We start from the raw sequence: 22726 nt of genomic DNA, 5'->3' as shown, positions 1-22726 counted from the left end.
GATAAAATAAGTTTGTACGAAATTCAAACCTTTGGATTCATTCGATTTTTCAATTTTATGTTAATTTTTTATGATGTTTTGTTGGCATTAAAAATTTTGAGCGAATTAAGATCGACAATAAACAAATAAAGATGAAAGTACTATGTTGTGAATAGCGTTTTAGTAAAATTTTATAACTATATTTTGAGAAACATATTCGTTTGCAAGATTTAATCGTTTCTTCGAACTAAAAGAACATTTTAGAAATTTCGGGAATAAATTTTTTATACTATAACTTATAGTAAATCAGAAAAGGGCTTTTATGGGGCAAATTAAACTGTAAGTTATAGTATAGTAATTGTCTACTGTAATTTTACTCAAAGTTTACCACGCGGTTTTCGAATATTTTTTTTCTAAATATTTCTTCAATATTGCATTTTTATCTTATAACTTTTTTGTTATGTTATTAATGCTAAAGAACAAAAAAAAATTGTCATTTACTATAAATACCTCGTGATATTCATTATTTCTTTCTTTATATTTAATTTTCTATTGCATTGTTGTTCAAAACATATTTTATCGTTTCAGTTAAGTTGCGTGTTTAGTTTCAGTTTTAAGTTATACAATACATGTTCTTATCCTGAATTAATTGCTGGATCATACTTAACTATTTTTTTAAATGCTTATTTATACGAAAAAGCGCTTTTTATATTATCTATAAGAATAAGCACTAAATATTAACTCATGTCTAATCGCAAAATACATAAATTGAAAAAATTAAATGCCTTCTTCTATTAACTTCAATAATATCACGTGATGTAATAGAAAAAAATATTAAGTGGTTCTGAAACGCAAAGTATATGTTAATATGTTTTCGTTCTTTGTTAATATCCTACTTTTATTTCTACATATTATCTAGAAATGTTTTCCAGTCTCAATAGAAATTTATCAACTAATCCTTCTTTGATACTTGAAATAAGCTACCTTGGTATAAACTATTCGAACTGTTAACTCTATTTACTATTGTCACTTGTCTCATTCCGTTAGGCAAGTTGCCACTTTCATGCGTTATTTAAGCTAAAACTTTACTACGCCAAGTGGGGTAAATTCTTAGCACATCCAGCACAAGGCGATACAGAAATGTTTTTTTTTTAATTATTTTTTTTATGTGACATAACGAATTACTTATACAGATAATTAAACGGCAAGCCGCACCTTTAGTTCTTTAGCAAGATCTGTCTGACTTTTAAATATTGGTACTTACTTGCCTATTTGAATTAGTTTTAAATTAATTTAGTTGAATACGGGATGCCGAGGTACCTTAGTGACATTTTTATCTTTTTTCCTCTTTTTTCCGTCTTTCTTCTAACTTTTATTTTTACCTCTAACATCAAGGGTCATATAAGAAGAAATTTGTGAAAATAATTTATCACTAACTATTTTATCGTTAAAAAAGACCTTCCACAAAATATTTTTCATTTTTAAAATTGAACCCTTTATTGACTAGTTTTTCTTCTTCTGAGAGGCATAATCAAATTTTGAACAGAAAGTATGTCTCCGATTCATAATTTTAAAACTTAGAAAAGTTTTCTTTTTTTTTTCTTTTTTCTTTTTTGTGCATATGTGTGACATAACGAATAACTTATATAGATAATTCATTGACACGCTGCATCTTTAATTTTCTAGCAAGATCGGTCTGACTTTTAAATATAAGAACTTATTTGATGTATTGAATAGATGTAAACTATTTAGATTAATACGAGATTCCGAGGTCCACTAGTGACATTTCTTTCTTGCTTCTAATTTTTTTTTTATCTCAAACATCAGGCGCTATTTAAGGAGAAATAGAAATTTGTGAAAATAATTTATCGCAAAATATTTTATCGTTAAAACAGACCTTTTACACAATATTTTTCGGTGTAAAATTGGACCCTTTATAAATTTAAAAAAAAAAAAAATTGATTACGTTTTTGATTCATAGTTAAATAAATAATCCCAAAAAGCTGGAGCGGTAAGATATTACTTGATTAAACGTCTAGCCATTCACTTCTGGCAAGTCTTGAAAATGGGGGCTTATTTTTTAGTGATTGAAACTTGTCGACTGTTATTTTCAATTTGTATATTTTTTGAAGAGAATGTAGTTTTTAATCAAGTAATAGTACAAAACTTTTTTATTTTCTTCTTCATTAAAACAAAACCTTGTTTTTATATATTCACAAAAAGTTTAAACAAACCTTTTGGGAATTTTCGTAAAATCACAATAACAGGATCCAATTTTTACAAATTCCCCAATAAGTTTTTCACGAAAAACTATATAGGATCCAATTTTTCAAATTCCCGAATAAGTTTTTCACAAAAAACTATCTTTTTTCAATAAGTCTGGAATATTCCCTAAACTTAGTTTTCTAACACCGTTTATATATATATATTTTTAAACTGCGTCCATTTTATCGTTAAGTTTGTAGATAATGTTTGGTGCGGCGTAGCCATATCTTCCTTTTGTACGAATTAACTAATTTCCCCCCAGAATTCAAATAAAATGTGAATGTGAGGTTTTTACATAAAGGAAGAGCAGCTGATGTATTTATGAAATGTTAACATAAATTGGTGTGATATATATTACTCAAAAGTACCAAGTTTATTGCACGCAATCGTCAAAAGCTATCAAGTAATAAAGAAATTATCATTTATCCTAATTAATGCTCTATAATATCTCATGTCGCAGTGAATATTACGTCATCTGATACAAATATGTGATCTTGGACGAGATTGTAAAGATGTCGTTTACCCTGTCAACCGCTAATTATTAGAGACATTCGTCTTCTCAAATCTTGGTAACTGCGCCACCAACTTTTCTGAAATTCGTGTAATTCCGACGATCGATTCAATACCAGAAATATTTAGAGACCAATTAATGAAAATTGTGTTGTCACTTGCATAAACTAGCTGAGTTGTAAGGATAAATATGTTACGCAAAAAATAAATGTTATTTGAAATGATCCTTATCATTAGAATTCAAAATGGCTATTCAAAAGAAGTTACTGAAACAGTTAGTCTGCCACTAAACGATAAGAATGTAACATTGTCCTTAAATGATCTAAAAAGGAAAATTGCTGATTTGTGTTTCATATTTTTAAACGACATTTACTCTTTCAAGACATTGCCTGATTTTCCATTTATCGTTATTTTTTGAAAACTGATAAATGTGCTTTTCTGATGGATTCAATTTCTATATAAAATTTTATGCGGGTAAAAGATTTTTTTTAAAAATTTATTCTTGAAAATACTTTTAAACATGTTATTAAACTTGTGTTTATTATTAAATGGTTTTTATGCATTTTTCTAAGCTTACCATTAAGCTCTTAAATAAAGTGTAGATGTTTACTGCTATGTAACCAATTAATTTAAGTTTTATAACTATTTATTTCATATTAATTCGAACAAATAATTTTGGATGAGGGCAGAAAACTCTCCACTAATCACAAATTACTAATTTACAAATTTATTAATTACTAATTTAATTTTTTTTAAAAATTAATCTGATTTAACACATTTAAATAGACTGATGTTAGCGTCCAACTTAGAATACCTTAATTGGTTTTGTTAACAAAGAAAATATTAAAATATATTCCGCTTTCATTCAATTTGTGCCGGTTGCACGTTTTATTATTGATTTTACCATCCCATTATATTTTCTTCTGTACTAGAACTCTACTCGTTTTAGAATACAGTATCACGTTATAATACACAGTAGACGTTCAAATCCTTAAATTGGTTCTGTCGAACTTTGAAAATATAAAATAATTTAATTGAAATTATTAATTCACATTTATACAATTTGTATGGGCTTAACGTTGAGTTTTACCACCCCATGAAAATGTTCTTTGTACTGAAACCCTGTTTATGTCTACACACGGGCGCTATTTGTTAGGCGCTCATAATTCCATTAGCCATTCCAGTTTGCGGAATCTCTGCTTCTTCGGCAAAAGCTTTTCGAATATCCTGACCGGAAATCTGTACGCCTCTGTAATTATACTGTCACTTAACATCATTAGAAACAGTAATAAATTCAGGTTCAGTTCCGTAAATTACTGTTTTTCAAAAAGAAATACCTTCTCAGTTCATTTAGCATCATTAATTGCGAAGTCGGGATCGAATCATGGTTAAAATTATTGTGCATGTTTTTATCTTTCTGTTGCTGTTTGCTTGGCTTCAAGAGTAATAGCGGACAAGTTCGGAAGACCTGGAGTTTGATTAATGACTTTTTTCCCCTGAATTTTCTTTCCCTTTAAAAAAAAAATTGCTTACTTATTGAAATCCTATAATATATTAAAACAACAACGCGAGCTACGAATCAAAGGAATTTATTTGTTTATCTGTTTGTAGCAACATTTTTTTTATATGTGCATTAAAAAATTACTTTACAAAAATTAAGCGGTACTTTTTGTATTGTAACGATGAATTGTAAAAAAAAAAAAACATTAAAATAGTAAAAGAAAGACATTAAAAAAGTTTAAAAAAAAGTCATCAAGAAATGTCCACTCAATTACTTAAGCAGACAACAAAAAATATAATTTTGAAGAAAAATCTTGAAAATGCATGTTATTTTTTTCTTAATATTTGTTAGAGTGAAGTAATCAACAAATTGCTATATTTTCATGGCTTTTTTTTTATTATTTTTTTACGTTCTATTTTCTTTAGTTATTTACCATTTATTCCTCTTTACGTGCTTTTTTCATGTACATATGTGTACGCTTGTTCCTGTTTAAAAAAAAAATCTATTTTATATTGCACGTTATCGTCCATTTTCTAATTTAATAAAAAAACTCACTTTTACATGGCAAATTAAATTATATTAATATCGCTGTTAGTAATTGTTCTCAATCTGGTATTATAAATGGTCATGGGTTTGTTATACGACTTTCAACATTATGTAGTCTGATATTAATTTTATATTATTGGTGATCTACTTATGTTCTTAGAGAAAAAAAAACTTCGAATACTTAAAAAAAAAAAAAAAAGCGTTTTTCTTGGAGTTAATAAATTAAACAGTTTTTTAAAAGTTTGCTTCTGTAAACAATGGATTCCTATGTACAGTCAATTCGCTATAACTCGAAGTACGATAACTCGAATATTACTATAACTCGATTTTTTTACGAGGTCCCGACCCTTTTATCTTCAATTTCATGTTAATTATTCTCGATTACTCGAATTTTACTCCCTTTATCTCGATTTTTTTTTGATCTTTTAAAGCAAGAAAAAAAACCTAGGAGCTGATATCTTGCCCCTTCCTTTGCAACACACACACAATGTCTTTCGCACTCTTCATGGAGAAGCTAAAGCTGTCCCACTTGAAGTATGTGAACAGTGGTTAAATGAAACGTTACCAAATTTACTTTAAGGATACAGTTAAAATGATGTTTTCAATATTGATGAAATGGGTTTATTTTTTAAATGTCTTCCAAATAAGACTAAATTTAGATGACTAAATTTAGACTAAATTTAGATAAATTTCCAAATAAGACTAAATTTAGACTAAATTATAGATGTTTAAGGATGAAAACTGCTCAGGGGGTAAAATGAGCAAGGAACGTTTGACTGTCCTAGTTGAAGAAAATGCGTCTGGGACAGAGAAATTGCCCTTACATGTTATCGGAAAATACCGAAATCCCCGATATTTCAAGAATGTAAAAACGTATCCTTTATCTAACAAAAAGTTTTGGATGACATCAGTTTTATTTGAAGACTATGTAAGAAAATTGGATCGGAAATTCTTCGCTAAAAAAAGAAAAGTGATACACTTTATGGATAAATGCACAGCCTATAGTGATCTACCTAATTTGAAAGCAGTAAACTTGCAGTTTCTTCCGCCAAATACAACAGCAAAGTTGCAGCCGATGGATCAGGGTATCATAAGGTGCTTCAAACAGTCTTATCGTAAATGGCTTGTCAGAAATTGATCTTAAATATTGTAAGCATTTAGAAGATTTGTAATTAATAAGCATTAATTTAATAATCGGACAATATTTTGAAAGTCCAAAACCGAAACTAACGATAAGTCGAACTTCCGATATGTCGAAGTTTTTCGTCAGTCCTATCAGATTCGAGTTATCGCGAATTCACTGTATTTCGTTGCATCTTCTTTATTCTCTTTTTCCATTGATAGCAATTTAATTACAGCATTAATATATTTCGATGAGATGGCAAGTTTTCTCCGAATGTACTTTGATAACGAGCAAGAAGATGATTCATAAGTTTACTTTAATTTAAATGAACTTAAATAGAATTACGTTCCGGCTTTTTTTTTTAAGAATTTTTTTGTTATGTATTTTGAATATATGACTTAATTGAATTGGTGATGTTTTCTAATTGCAATCACCGCAGTTAAGGAGTACTGGTACAAAATCCCAAACTCAAGAAGCATGCTGTGATATTCTTAATCAGAAACGAAAATGTTATTAAATATTACATTTTAGAATGTATTTCCACTGAATTAATACCAACCATAGTACCCTTCAAAACAGAGTTAAAAGTATTCAAACAATAATGAGAAATAATAGTATTTTATATTGACTTAGCCTAAAAATAATTTCCACTAGTTATGATAATCTTAAGTTCTTAGTTTCTGCTACTGCTATCTCTTTTCCTAAAATAAAAAAGAGCATTTTTTTCTAAATAAAAATGATGAAAACATTTTTACAAAAAGGCAAGAAGGATACATTTACCTCAGCCAAAGGGCAGGTAGGGCGAAGAATATATAATAAATGTAACTCACTTATATATTCTTTGGGTAGGGTAGGCCATCCTTCTGTTCATCCCTCTTAGACAGAACACTATTTTTACAACTCTGTATGAGTAAAACTTTTGAAACACGAAATGTATACACATAAACTAATAACATGCCTATACATAATTAACTCTAGAAAGACTGCAACTTAGTGTATACCTATCAGGGGTCTGTTTAGAAGAAATTTGGGTCCGTTAACGGACCCTTCACAAAATATCTTTTCATAAAAACGGACCCTTCACAAAATATTTTAACTTAAAAACGGACCCTTCACAAAATATTTTAACTTAAAAACGGACCCTTCACAAAATAATTTATCTTTTAATCGGACCCTTCTCAAATTTGTTTATCTTCATTATTATTTTGTTATTCGAATAAACCCTTTCCAGGGCAGAAAACAAGAAAGATGGATGTAAACGAATTAAGTTTTGTCTTCGGCAGACGATTCTTCCATTATTCGTCCGAAATTAATATTCCGCGTTCAGTATAGGCTAAATACCAAATATTTGTATGTTGCATCTCTAATTTAGAAGCAGCAATTGTTGTTTATTTTTTAAAATTTAATTTTTTTAATTAAAATTTTACAGTGTTGAGCATAATCTTGTATGTCTTTACAATTTAAAAACTCCTTGAAAAAGTTTTTTTTTGCAATAACGGACCCTATTTGCACAAATTCATAAAAGCGGACCCTGGTGGAAATAATGTGAGTAGTTTTTTCACAATTTCACGAAAAACGGACCTTTCACAAAATGTCTGCACAGACCCCTGCCTATATTGCCCAACAAAGTCAAAATGACTAGAATAACTAATAACTAAAAAACTAATGCGTAAAAAAATTTTGTTTAAAATTAATTTTTAATATTTTTTATATTATTTATAGTAATGTAACAAGTTATTGGTAAATATTAACAGTAAAAAAAATAGTGCATGGAGTTCCTCCGCGCGGAGGAAGTTTAACTTCGTAACCTGTGGCGTTAATTGTAGAAGAATCAGCAGTCGTAGAGGGATCACTAGTTCTATTCAACGACTCTTTTTTCTGCTCCGCTCGCTTCCGTGCTCTGTAATAACGGTAATATTGTGCATTTTTCCCTCGTGGACCTCTTGAACCAGTGGAAGTGCTTGTGGCTGCATCATCGTCTCCCATGTAATTTCAAAAGAGAAAACCTAACAATCAATTGATATTCACAAGAGACGTACCTTGACATAACCTTAAATCCGTCGCATTGTCCGTGAGATTGTTTTCACTCATTTTTTACAATTGTTATCTACTAAATTTGAAAATACCAATAAAAATTTAACGTTTAACGCAACCTTGTTGGAAGTCGCATAAGAAGTATAACTTCAAAAATTTATATGTTGTACAAAAAGTCACAAAATTCTAAGAAATTGTGTCATTATATACATCACTGTTTTTCTAATTGAAATTAAATATCAGTCAAAATGACTTCCTCGGACAATGTAGTGTTAAAAAAATATATTTTCATATTTTAAGAAAGTTTTAATAATCTCAACTCATAAATAGAGAGGTAGCCATTTTTTTAATATACTTTTTATTTTTAGTAACAACTCATTTTGTTAAATGAAACAACGAGATATGCCAATCTCAGTTTTCTGTTCATATACGTAATAAAATAAATAAAATATTGACTCATTCACTCAATCAATTATTTTATAGCTTCGTAATGTTAGGTAGTTGTAGAAAAACTATTCTTGGAAACGTCAAATACTGATTCATAATATCGACAAATGTAACCTCTTTTTTTATTGATAGTAATCTTTCGCGATATATGGAATGTATTGACACTTTAAATCTTGCAGTATGAATGAGGTTTAATCCAAAATATCCGGAAATTATTTTTCCTGTAACTTTTTTTTTATTGTGAACGATATTTTTGGATATAGTCGTTTAAAACAAAATGGCACTTTTCATCTGAACTTTGGAGTGTTAAGGGAATATTTTTGCTTTCCTCTATTTTTGCCTTACGTGTATATTGACAGAAGGCATACATTTTGTGATTTGTGTAAAAATATATATTGCAGGGTTTAGTCGGAACTAGTATTTGTTACATTTGATGAGGAAATAAATATTAGATTTGGATATACATTTTTAGCATCCTAAAATAAGGGTAATGAAAACACTTTTTTTTTTTTTTTTTATTCTTTAAGTTATCATTTCAGCGTCCCATTTCTGTTTCAGAAACTTTTTTAATTTCTTCAAAACGTTGCAAAGCGCTTTCAAAGATGCTTCTGTTTTGTAATCTTTTAAACAAAGTATTTTTATTAGTAATTAAAACGTTTTTATAGTTCTGTAACGCTTTCGATTTTTTCCAGAAATTTAAATGAAAATTATTAATAGACGCTAAAAAAAGGATTGAAAAAAAGCGGACGTTTTTAAGATGGAGGACGCTATGCCGCTGAAATTTTTCATGCCAGATTCCTCAAAAGTAATTTAAAATTTGTATCGAAAAAAAAAAAAAAACTTGGAGTAAATTATGGCATTTCATGTGTTGATTTTTTTTTAAAAAAATATTAGAATGCATACAAATTATGGCAAGATTACTTAAGATAACGCAATGGATAAGTTATCCTGCAATAATTTGTTTGCATTTTGAAAAAAAAATTTCGGCACTTGAAACTTACCTGAATTCACTTTTCTCTAAATTCGCGCTATAGGGACCTTTTCAGGGACTGAAAGAAAAAGTTTTTGAGTTATCAATTTTTTCGAACATTTTAAAACGAAATAAAGGAATGTTTCGTTTTTGCCACCAATTGTAGCATATATAAATACGTATTTGCAATCATTAGTAATTTATATTTCATAAAATGATATAAAGAATTTACATTCTTTATATCAATAGCGAATTAAAATTTGACCGTCTGTCTGAACAAAATGTTATTTGTACCAGGAATAATTGTTTGTTTTTTGACACTGACGCCTGGTTTTCTCCATGAGTTACCAAATTTTGCAAAACGAAATGAAGTAATTTTTCTTTTTTGAAATCAATTATAGCAATTTACAATGTATATATTTGCTTTTAATAGTAATATATATTTCATTGTAAGAATAAAAATTTTTGTGACCACTTCATCATAAAAAATAAAAACAAATTAGTATTTCATAAAAAGAAATATTAATTTTTTTTTTTTTTTTTTGAAAATGATGTAAAACACACGAATTAAAATTAGGTGGTCCGTCTGATCTAAATATTTGTACCTGAAACTCGAGAATAATTGTTTGCTTTCCCATCTGAGCAAAATGTTATTTGTACCTGAAACTCGGGAATAATTGTTTGCTTTCCCGCACTGATGACTGGTTTTCTCCATGTTAGTCAATGAAGAAACTATGTTTAGCAGGGAAGTTTTTATACAGATGTGCCCAAGTAGTGCAACATCCAAACAGCCTTCGTTTCTGTGTCTTATTTGCCCAAATAGTTCAAACTGTTTTAATTTCTGTGTTATCTCTTACTATTAAACCAATTTTTTTTTCCTAATCAGAATTGTTGTGATTTTAAGATTAGGATTTTCAATTAAAAATATTTATCTCTTGTTTGTTTTTTTAGGATAATCGGTCGGTGGCGATGCCACCACCCAACATAGATTTACCAGATGGAAACTTTGGAGTTCCTTTCACTGATGTGGATGAAAATCGAGAGAGGGGTAACTGGTCTAGTGGAGTAGAGTTTTTATTGTCCTGTCTCAGTTATGCCGTTGGTCTCGGCAATATATGGAGATTTCCATACCTTTGCTACAGAAATGGTGGAGGTACGTTGTTCACTTCATGCCTGCTTTAAATGGGTTTTTTCCTTGATTTTTTTTAATACCAAATGGTAGTCTTTTGGGGTAAGTTTTTTGTATATATATTTAGGTAATGGATTATTAAATTTTTCACTAAACTATCTTCGGGTGATGAGTTCAAAAATGATGTGCCAACAAGGCTACGCTTATTACAATCAAAACATATAAGCATAATATAAATAGCGCATATTTTCCTCAGCTACAATATAATAAGTAATAATGGTAATAACACCATTCATTTAATAGGTTCTTTTCACTTAAAAAAATGGCATTTTGAAAACTGACTTATTTTTGTATTTTATTTATTTATTTTTATTATTTATTTATTTTTAAATATTTTTATTTAATATTTTTAGCTAAATTTTTTGCTTTTTCGTTTCGTTTTAATTCTTTTACGTTTTAATTCTTTGTAAAAATTAATAAAAATGTGTTCATATTTTTTTTTAAACGCGAAATACACGATATTCGTCGTTTTTATAATTTGAATTTTATTTTCATGCTTGTTTATTTACTTCTGGATGGTTACTTATATAAATAAATACTGATTCCACAACCCCTATACTTCTCATGGTGCGTATTGTTTTTAAAAAGTGCTTAAAGGTGCTTATTTTCGTTTTTTGAAAACCCTTAAAGGTACTTTTCTCATTGGGTGTTTTTAAAAAGTGCTTAATTTTCCCTTTTCGGAAATGATGTTATTATTCTTTACCATGTCGATTTTCGCCATGTATTACGCAAAAGCGTACTTTTCACATTGTTCTATTTAACGTTTTTGCAATTCATTCAACCACAATCCATTTCGGCGTATCATCGGTCCATAGCGTATGAAAGCGCCAATCATTTTACATGTTTTACATAATTTATCATGATCATGTAAAAAGCACCTTTAAGGGCTTTTAAAAATCAAAAATTAGCATCTTTAAGCACTTTTTAAAAACGCTATGCATTATGAGAAGTCTTTGAAAATTATTTTGCGTTTTTTAATGTATATAGTGCTTTAAAATATTTTTTGAGTGCTTAAACAGTACTTGAAGGGTACTTATTTTTCGTTGAAAGATTTGGCTACTCACCCTGTTCTATCTTTGTGATCTTTTCTCCTTTTTATTTTCTCTCAGGAGTTTCTGTTCTTCTCCCTGTTTATACGTTAACCACAGCTTATAACACTGTCTAATTTTGCTACTGTTCAACACAGTTTTTACTTTCATTCAACACATTTTTATAAACTTTTATCAAATTAGGTGTTTGAGCCAACTGACTTGAGAAGTATAAATAAAAAAATAAATAAACAAGAATGAAACGTATAAGGGTCATTTAATAATCGTCAATTAATTAAGCTTTTTTAAATTACTGATCATGCTTGTCTATTTTAGGTGCTTTTTTGATACCTTACGTAATAATGATGCTTTTTGTTGGACTGCCTTTGTTCTTAATGGAGCTGTCATTCGGGCAGTATGCAAGTGAAGGACCTGTTACGATATGGAAAATATGCCCATTATTTCAAGGTATGCTTTTTTCCCCCCTTTCTTCTTTTCAAATCATTTAATTTGCACAATGTATTACTAAAATAGAATTTATGTATGTGAGATAAAAAAGAAAACTATTTCTGTTGTAATTGTAAAATCTATGTATTTTTGACCAAATATGCGTTATTAGTTGTATCTTGGGTATAAAATTATTAATCATATCATATTTCTGATATTTGTTTTAAAAAACATTAACTTTTTGTTGAGAATTCTAATATACTTGATGATCGAAAATAGATGCCAAAAACTAGTTAAATTGCTTATTTGAAAACTACCATTAGCAAGTGTTAGATTTACATTGTGTAATTTGTGTGTCTTAAATTTTAAGATTAAAATGATAAATCTCCTCATTGCTCATTTAACAAACAAAAATTGTGATAGAGGAAATTATTCGACCACTATTGGAATAATTTAATGTTTAAACTTCAATCAAATTATCCAAATGCTAAATAAAAACCAAATGCCACTCTAGAGCTTTTTTGTGCCGACACATTTTTGTTGGTTTAATATTTAATGTTACATTTCCTTCTTTCTAGGTCTTGGATATGCCATGTTCATAATGTCAGGTTTAGTAGGAATATACTACAATATGATATTAGCCTGGGCTCTGTTCTATTTGCTTTCTTCTTTTACAACTCACTTACCTTGGAGTTCTTGTGACAATTGGTGGAATACTGAAGGTTCGAACTTTAATATGCATACACATTTATTATCATTCATGGCATTTAGTAATTCATCAATAAAAAAAGATTTAAAAAAAATGTCAATAAAAATTATTCACTTTTTTAAATTTAACTGGACGATCACAATGTTAAATCATGTTCTGAATTTACTAAACTTTAAAAAATAAGCTTTAATGAAATGTATAGAAACATTGAGATACGGATTAAACATGTTTTTGCATTTAAATCTTAGCCATTCATATAAATTAATGTTCTATAATTACTGCAATCTTAACATGTTCGTATACCTTAAAGAAGAAAAAAAAATGTTTTCTTTTTTTCAAAATATCACTTATGCATATTCTCTATAATTGTCATTTAGCTAATCTTACAATTTATACATTGGTTCCATACAATCAGTTTTTATTTCTAATTCAAAATTTGTATTTCTAATTCAAAATTTGTAATTCAATAACATAATTTTGAGACAAGTTTTTAAAACTATTTTCTATTTTTCTAGATACTTATTTATGAAAAATTGTTTTTCAGAAGTTTAATGTATAATATGCATATATTTTAAAAAATAAATAAATAAAGCATTCAAACAGTTTGTTATGAGCTAAGGGGGTCATGGGAGTTTAAGGCTCCATAATCATGTTACCAACAGCAGGTTTTGGCCGATCCTAGTCAAGCATTGCATCTCGACCACTTGTCTTCCATACAAACTATTTGAAGCTGCGTAAGCCTCAAGTCATCACAGGGTATCAAACCTCAGTGCTTTGCACTGACTGCTTGGTGCCTTAAAAACTGTGTGTCTATTTTACATTCTATTACTATACATTCTGTACAATTTGACTCAATTATACTGTAAGTTCTGTAAATAAGTTTCAAAATCTTTTATAGTTGTAGTTGTTTTTTAAATCAATGTTTGTTTAGGATTCCAAGTTGTAGTAAACTATTCCTTCTTAGAAATTTTTTTAAGTTATATTAGAAGTTTAAAAAAAAAAATGTATAGCATTTTCTGCATTTATTTCATTTTTGAATGATTTGTATGCTATGATTGTACAGTACAGAACCCGTTATCCGGAAATCAGAAAACCGGAAAACCAAAAAACCGGAACGAAATTCAATAATTTTCTAGCCATTTTTTTAAAAAAAATTTTTTTTTCTTCCTCATAAGATTTTACGATTTTTCTTTCTTTTTTTAAAGATGTTTACCTTACCATCATTTTGGAAATAATCATTAGTGTATTACTTCATCGTTTTTTCTTATTTTTAAGATTATTTCCAAATATTTTTTTTTTTGTTGGGTTTAACTATAAAAAAACGGCTTTTTGTAGCGATTCAGAAAACCGGAAAAATCAATTATCCGGAATAGCGATGGTCCCGACCGTTCCGGATAATCGGTTCCCTACTGTATTAAGTTCGACAAGAATTCATTATCATGTTGTATTACATTTGGAAATTAAATGTGATTTTTTTCTTTGAAAGAATAAAAATTTATTTTCAATGCTGTGTTAATCATTAGTGTCAAAAATTAGGTTTTAGTTTTTATTACTACTTTCATTTAACTAATTTGTAACACTCTTAATAAACTTTTAAACTTCAAAATTTTATATAAAATGAATCTTTGTATTTAATTTATTACCCTCCTTTTGTTCCACTTCCACCATATATTTTTATAAAGTAGTGTTAGGTTATCACACATGATGAGGAATTTTACATCATACAGCATAATGTTTTAAAAAATATCAATAAAACATATGTATCCTCATTTGGCATAGATACATCTCTACAAATTAATGCATGCTACTTATTAATTAAATTATCTTAATTTCTAGCCTAATTTATAATTAATATGCTACTCTTAATAAAATATGTAAGTATTCTGGAACCACTGCTCGTAATATATATTTTTTTGAATATTTGTAATCTATATCATTTTGAATATTTGTAATCAATATCATTTTGAATATTCGTAATCAATATCATTTTGAATATTCGTAATCAATATCATTTTGAATATTCGTAATCAATATCATTTTGAATATTCGTAATCAATATCATTTTGAATATTCATAATCAATATCATTTTGAATATTCGTAAAGTTAAATATTTGGGGGATTTGCAAGCTAATTTTCAAGATAGGAAAAAAATGGTATCAAAACCTGTTTGATTGAACTCGTATCAGTTGATGAGAAAAAAGTTAGATCTTCAAAATTTACCCATCATTCAAACTTGTTTTGATGATTTTAATCCTTATTCACTAATAGTAATTTATATATATTAATAGCATTGCTTTTGTCCTCACTTAATAAATTTGTGGTCTTAGCTTGAATATATGTAAAACTTAAATTTTTAACAAGGATACAAAAAATATAAAATCTGAGCAGTAGTTGCAGTTGTTTAAGCATATAAAATGTTTGAATCATCCTATATTTAAATATGATTTCATTTATTCCTGCAATCTATATTCATGAATTTTATTTTTCAATCACAGCTTGTAGAAAGTTTGATACAAAGAACTGCACCTCTCATAACGGAACTGTATTGTCAAATGGCACATGTGTGCAACAGGTCAATGTATCCCCTGAAGACTGGGCTGAATTCACTAAACACAATTCAAAGATGGCCAGCGATGAATATTTTCAGTAAGAATGATTTCCTCTGCTATTTTTAAAGGCCCAACCCCTCGTGTGTTCGTAAGTATAATTATGGGGTGCCTTACAATCATTTTAATATTTGATCATTATTTTTATATTAAACTTGTATTTTTATAGTAAACTTGTATTACTTGTATTATTTTTATGTAAACTTGGTATGTTTTTTTTTTGTATATATTTTTAAGGTATGTCGCTACAAATAAGTACAAGCATTAAAAGATAACATTAAAGCATTAAAGGATTGTTTTCAACAATAAAATGTTAGTTGACATAGTTTCAAAATGATACCTAATTTATTTTGTATCATTGAGATACATTGTAGATTAATTTTTATGTGTTAACTTGAATCAAAATACAATAATTTATATCATAGTTTCACCTCTTTTGAATTTTAGTTTGGGGAATTTGTTAATCAAAATAAAATATATTTCACTTTATTTAAAAAATTTCTGATGAAAGTTTTTTAACAACAATATTTTACATAAAGATTTTTAAATTTGTTGTCAAAATTGACTTCACCCATTGCTCAGGAAGTTCTAAAATATAAATGTCTTAAATTTAGTATCTTTAAAAAAATATTTTACTCACGATTTTTTACATTTTCAAAAATAGATGTGTCAAAGAATCTTATAATGCAATAAAAATTTTATGTATGATATTATAGAAGGAATATAAAATTTGATGAATAGTTTCTGAGATCTTAAATAAACAAAATTTACGATGTTGTCAAAAATTTTTAAAATCATTTTGATAAAACATTTTACTCAGTCATAAGCAATAGTTACAGTTACAAGAATGAAATATTAAGAAAATTTTTTTCCCATAAATGCAAAAATGTGTAAACTTGCATTATTTTTTTGTTAGTGCTAAAACACTTTTTCTGGTTTCAGAAAGTATTTTTGTGGAAATATTTGAGGAAAAACCAAATATTTTTTAAAAACTTATCTTCATTGCTTTTGAAATTTACAGTTAATGTATTCTTTTTTTTTTTATTGTGGTAGTCCGTTATAATAATAAATAATAAGAATGTAAAAAGTTATATTCTCTTTTTCCTATTACTGTTTGTTTGAGTTAAAGTTTATTTTATAGTAACAATAAATATATACATGTTTAATTTTAAGGTTTTTAAATTTTGCATATTAAAAATAAAGCACATAATGTAATTAATTCTATCAACATGAAATTGCTCTAAATTATAATTAAAAATACTTTTTTTTACCTTAATTTTGAGATAATAGACAGTGCAAATTAATTTGCTTCTTACTTTCAAGAGTCAAAACGTGTTGATTTAATAAGAAATAATAAAATTAAATTTAATATTTTAAGACTTTTAGATTATACCAACTAAATTAAACTGTTTAACATAAATAGTCTTCATGTAGTGGTATGCTTATTATTCATTGCTCTTGTTTTACCAAAACTCTTGTAACCTTCTATATTTTTATACCTCCCTCGCTATCCTATTAAAAAAATTGAAATATTTTGAGAGAAACTCTCTCCTTATAAACTAATTTAACTCTATTCCCATATGCAGGATATTTCTAAATTATTCCCATCAATATAAATTTTAACTATCATCGTCAGAAAGTTGTTTGCATAGAGATTACACATTAAAATTTAAGCTAAGAGCAAATTTAGAAGTTATTAACAATTTATTTTAATCACGAAAACCTGTTTATTGCTTGTTCAAGTTCAGAAAATATGAAAAATGTTTCGAAACACCTTCGAAATTCTTCTGGTAATCAAACTGGTTTTGATTTTCCCCTTCTTATCTTTCTGAATTGTAATTTATCAGATTTAGATTAAGTTTTTGTTTTCCCCCTCATAAATATGTGACTTCTAATGTAATACTTTATTTACATAATTTTTTATTCTGATTCTTAAAAATTTGAAAGCTTTAACGTTTTAAAAGCTAAAATTAAAGCCATTAATTAAAAGAAATTCTTATGAATTAAAATAATGGAAATACTTCTAAGGCGAGCATATTTACTTTTCTATCTGTAATACATAATTGATTCTGTATGTTTTCATTTTATAGATTGCGTTCATCAAATCTTTGATCACCAGAACTGTCGAAGAAGAAATAAATTTATTTTAACTTTGAATTTCATTTATTGAGGCTTGACTTTTGCAGTTTTTAATCCTTTGTTTTCCTCTACTTGCAGCAACTTCGTTCTGGGAATCACAGATGGCTTACATGATCTGGGAGGAATGAGATGGCAGTTGGCTTTATGTTTATTCGCCTGTTGGTCAATCGTTTTAATATGTCTACTGAGAGGTGTAAAAAGTATGGGAAAGGTAAAAGATGGCTCTTATTTTTCTAATTCTCAAAACTAATGCCTAAACACATAATGAGTATTTCTAAGTAATGTCAATTAAAGTAGCTTCGAACCTTAATGAAAATAAGGTACTTATTTTTTAGCTAGTGCCCAATGAGTTGGACTCTTGTTGACTTTAATTTATATTGAATTCCCACATATGAAATAATGTAATGCTGAAAAAATACAATTTAATCCTCTGCAGGCATGAACAATTGAATTCTTATGCAATTGCTAAAAAGAACTTAGGATATAAATATCGTCGCTGTAGTGATTGGCTCACCGCTAGAGGGCGAGATAATCAGGAATCTAATTAAAGAATTAAAAGAAGTGTTGATGAAGAGGAGCCGGCGCGTTAGGCTGGTCTTTCCTCTATTAGAGTATCTTTTTATCTTTCTGTATTTTGGCCACTGAGGGCCCTTATAATTTAATAATTGTTCTTGTTTTAAATGTTAAGTAATAAATATTTTTGTTGCTGTTACCTTATTGGATTTACTTCAAAAGCAATAATGCTCGTCACAGTCACAAATTAGGGACCATTTTGGTGCAGGGGTTTCTATATGATACTCTGCTGAGAGAAAAATACAAAAAATAAATTTATTTTCTCATTTTTATTTATTATATTTTTTACAGTTGAAATTCCTTGCTTAGGAGAATTCAATCGGTCAGTTTTAATCTTTCAAAGTCTTAGCTTTTTTCTTGTGCTTTCTAAAATACAGAGTGAATAGGACTGATATGTGACCATTGACTTATGAAAAAATAACCACTGACGCTAGTCTCTTTAGATGTTTTCAAGCTAAAGGCATTCGATAGTAATAAACATAAATATAATAATGATTACCATCAATCATAGTAATTTCTGCTAATTATAATAACTGTTTTAGTAACTACTAATTTTAATAACTGTATTATGGTAATATTGAAACAAAAATCAAGTACTGCTTAACGATTAACATTTTATTTCTGTTTCAGATTGAATAATAATAATTTTATCATGAAAGATTAGCTGATTTATTTTTATTCAATTTTAAAACACTATACTGCACTGTTCTAATTGAGAATATTTATTCCTTAAGTTATTTTTGTTTCTTCTGCAGTTTAATGCTTGTCTATACAATATGTTTATGTTTGTTATGTGCATTTGATTGCTAAAATTATTTGCAGCCTGATCCTATTTTATTCTGATATTTTAATTTCATTTCAGGTTGTGTATTTCACTGCACTTTTCCCTTATCTAGTACTTATTATTCTGTTAATCCGTGGGACTACCTTGGAAGGCTCTTATGATGGTATAATGTTTTATCTTACACCAGAATGGGAAAGATTATTAGACGCAAAGGTGAGTCTTGCTGTCTTTCGTTAGTCATAATTTCTTTTTTCAATTAACCATATTTATAAAATTTCTTTACCTAATTATTTGTCATTTTAACAAAAATATATATTTTGTGCTTAATTTGATAGAAATGACAAGTGAAATTTTTTATTTTATTTTTTAAATTATGTTTCCGTCAAATGTCCTTTTATTTTTGATTGAAATCTACCGTATATATTGATAACTTTGCATTTTTGAAAAAACTCCATGCATTACCTTATCTTTGGTTATTTTAACTTTTAGGTATGGGGAGATGCTGCAATGCAAATCTTTTTCTCCTTATCACCTTGCTGGGGTGGTCTCATCACTCTTGCAAGCTATAATCGTTTCCATAACAATTGCTTCAAGTGAGACATTTTTTTCATTCTAAATTTAGGTTTTTGCAGAGCTATTTAAAGTGTATTTGTAGTTAAAATTTGTTTTTTTCTGAAATTTTGTAGGGATGCCTTGTTTATTACTTTTGGAAACAGTGCTACAAGCTTTTTTGCTGGTTTTGTGATATTCAGCATTGTAGGATTTATGGCTCATGAAATGGGTGTTCCTGTTAAAGAAGTTGCAGCGCAAGGTATTTATAGTTTTATTTTATTTGTACAATTAATTTGTATTTCTATGTCAATAAGGTGTCACAATAATTTATTTTTTTGTATTGGCTTCTTGCTTACAACTGATACAACTAATGAAACAGAATGATAGGCTTCGCTATGTGCTGCAAGCAAAAGGGTTGAACAAATACTTAAACTGGATGGTATATCAGGAAAGAAAAAATTTCATGGCAAATTTTCTGTCACTTCTTTTAGTAATTTTAGTCTAGGAAAAATTTAGTTCAGATAAACCAAGCGAAAATCCTGGTAGGATTAATCAGGATTATTCAGTGAGAGTTATTAATCCTGAAATAATTTGCTTGCATTTTGATATTTTGAAGAGAAAAAAAATCAGCTTTTTAAGTCTCATAGTTAACTCTTGGTTTATCTGAAATAATTTTTTTTTCTATACTTTAAACTTTAAATCTCCAATTGAGGGGAAAGAGAATTTGCCGTAAATGGTTTGTTCATTGTTGGCTGTGCATTGTTCTCTTAAGTCAACTCTCAGTCAATTGTAACAATTCTAATTTTCTTTTCTTCATATTTTTTCATAATTTTAAGCTTTGTAAAAGAAATTTTGTATTTGATATTTGTAACTTTTATGGTTTTATAAAACTTTTTAAAATAAAAAGGCAGCAATTTTTGATTTTACAGTATTTATTTTTAATGTAAAAAATTAATGAAAAGTTACAATGTTGTCGCCAATGGGAAAAAATTCATTCAACTTTTTGGGGGAACTGGAAGTATTCTAGCTATCATTATTTTTTAATGTTTGAATTATTTGGCTTTACTTAAGTCTCTATCTTTAAAATATTTCAGGTGCTGGTTTGGCTTTTATTGCATATCCTGAAGCTGTTGCACGGTTACCAGTTTCACCACTTTGGGCTTTCCTCTTTTTCTTCATGTTACTTACACTTGGATTGGGTACTCAGGTAATAACAAAGTTGTCTTTTGAAAACTCAATAGAGTTTGAAATAAACAGTTGCCTTAATTTACCTCTATTTTACTCCATTAAATAGTTCACCCTAATTGAAACCGTTTCTACCTCAATTGTGGATACGTTTCCTGAACGTCTAAGAAGAGCTAAGTCTTATGTTGTAGCTGGTGTGTGCTTAGTAAGCTATCTGTGTGGTCTTGTCATTTGTACAAAGGTAATAAAATTATTATTGAAATTAGATTTTATATGTCTTGTTTTATGTTTATTTTAAACCACAAGAACAACATATTAAATTGAAAATAAAATTGAGCATGTTGGAAATTTATTCATCTGTACATTAAGGTTTATGTACTTTATAATATTTCCTGTCAAAAATTACTTTTCATATTAAATATTACAATTTAGTTTATGTTAAATTTGTTCATCATTACCATTGTTCCTAATTTCTTTGAATTGCTAAAGTTTTAACATAATTTTTCGAAATTAATATTCCGAAGCAGGAGTAGGTTTTAATCTCTCAAAGCAGTCATGAAATCGTATGTATGCATTTTGTTGATAAAAGTTATGGTTATTTTATTGGTGTACCTCTGTGCACAGGTAAGTATATGTATTAGAAACCATGTGCAAGTCAAGTTTATATAATATTGTTTCCTTAATTGAAAGATTTTTGCCTTTTGATATTTTGTTGGTTTAATTGATTGCTGTAATTTTTGTTGTCATATTGTTGTTTCTTTTAAATCTTACAAAAAAAATTTCTGTTAAAATCTTACAGCCAACTGCTGGCAAGACAAAGTTGCTTCTAAACATAATAATAAGTGTTTAACAATAATAATTAAAATAGTCAGTTGTTGGTTAAGGGGTCAAGGAAGTTAAGACTCTATAATTTTGTGACTATTAACATGATGGTAGCAATTTTACCAGCTCTGTGCACCAGCCACCTTTACTTCTCAGTAAAGCTGGTCCACATCGATCTGAAACTAAAGTGAGCTTCAAACTGCCACTTATCTCAGAACTTGGTTCTTCACAATAATAGCTTAAACCACTATACCATTGTGGTGGAGCAATAATAAAGTATTTGAAAAACACACAATCTTTTTGTGAGCTTTAAATATTATCCAAAATTTTCTATATTTAGAAAAACCTAGCAGTTAATCTTTGCTTAAAAATTTATTATACTGCATTTTAATTATTTATTTATGATACAATTTTGTAGGGAGGAATGTATGTTTTACAATTGATGGATAACTACTGTGCTAGTTTTTCTGCCCTTATAATTGGATTTGTTGAAGTCATTGTGATTGGTTGGGTGTATGGTAAGTAAGCATACATATTTTTATTTCAGTGTTGTATTTATGTATTTATATATATATATATATGTGTGTGTGTGTGTTTTACACACACTGTTTTTAATTTTTTACTTATTACTAAGGCCCAGATTTTGATGACATTTGCATTTTTTTGCATTTTTTGTCTTTTAGAGCATTTTTTTAGATTTAAAGGGCATTTTTCTTTAAATTTTGGGGCGTATTTTGCATTTTAATGCATTTTTTAAAGTTTTTTGTTAATTTTTTCCAATTTTTAGTATTTTTTTATCAATTTTCATTATTACACTGGCTTCCAAACAATGAAGAAAATCTATGGAATATTAACAGGTGAAGCAAAATCGTTTCAAATTGAAGAAGAATTGTAAGTAAGTGAGACCGTCTTTTTCAAGTACGCACCTATAACATCAGTAGACGTTGAAAGAAGCTTCTGCAGGAATGAAAATTTACTTTCAGACAAGAGACGCTCGTTTACATTTCAAATTATCAAAAAACATTTAATAATCCAATGTAATTCTGATATTTAGTAATATTATGAGATGGAGGTTGTTATATCCATTAAAGTTTCTACACAAAAAAAAATATTTTGGTGTCGATATATTTTCCTTTTTTTGTTATTTTAGGATATAAAACATATTTTTCAAACTTTAATGAACGTAGAACAAGTATTGCATTGCTTTATATTTTTTAAATGACTCATAATAATTTTAAAGACCAAATTATTTTTTTAATTCAATATTTTTGCTTTATTTAAGGCATTTTTTGCGCAATTTTTGCATTTTTAAGGGC

The 22726-nt window shown here is 28.0% G+C and overlaps 1 protein-coding gene across 7 annotated transcripts in view; it reads left to right on the top strand.

The window, feature by feature from the left end:
• LOC107446082 (sodium- and chloride-dependent glycine transporter 1) overlaps positions 1 to 22726 on the top strand; it is a 141008-nt gene that overhangs the window by 111199 nt on the left and 7083 nt on the right. For all 7 annotated transcript variants that reach the window (XM_043051571.3, XM_043051595.3, XM_043051592.3 and 4 more), the window contains 11 exons: positions 10327 to 10528; positions 11929 to 12060; positions 12618 to 12761; positions 15245 to 15395; positions 17573 to 17705; positions 18930 to 19064; positions 19341 to 19444; positions 19538 to 19662; positions 20498 to 20610; positions 20698 to 20829; positions 21829 to 21928. In XM_043051571.3, the coding sequence (XP_042907505.1) occupies positions 10327 to 10528; positions 11929 to 12060; positions 12618 to 12761; positions 15245 to 15395; positions 17573 to 17705; positions 18930 to 19064; positions 19341 to 19444; positions 19538 to 19662; positions 20498 to 20610; positions 20698 to 20829; positions 21829 to 21928 (1471 nt within the window). The remainder of the gene's footprint in view (positions 1 to 10326; positions 10529 to 11928; positions 12061 to 12617; positions 12762 to 15244; positions 15396 to 17572; positions 17706 to 18929; positions 19065 to 19340; positions 19445 to 19537; positions 19663 to 20497; positions 20611 to 20697; positions 20830 to 21828; positions 21929 to 22726) is intronic.

The sequence above is a fragment of the Parasteatoda tepidariorum genome, chromosome 3, assembly GCF_982258835.1.
Source record: "Parasteatoda tepidariorum strain Cologne lab strain chromosome 3, Ptep-v5.0, whole genome shotgun sequence".
Lineage (NCBI taxonomy): Eukaryota > Metazoa > Arthropoda > Arachnida > Araneae > Theridiidae > Parasteatoda > Parasteatoda tepidariorum.
The sequence above is the reverse complement of the archived record's forward strand: the minus strand, read 5'-3'. Positions and strand labels throughout refer to the sequence as shown.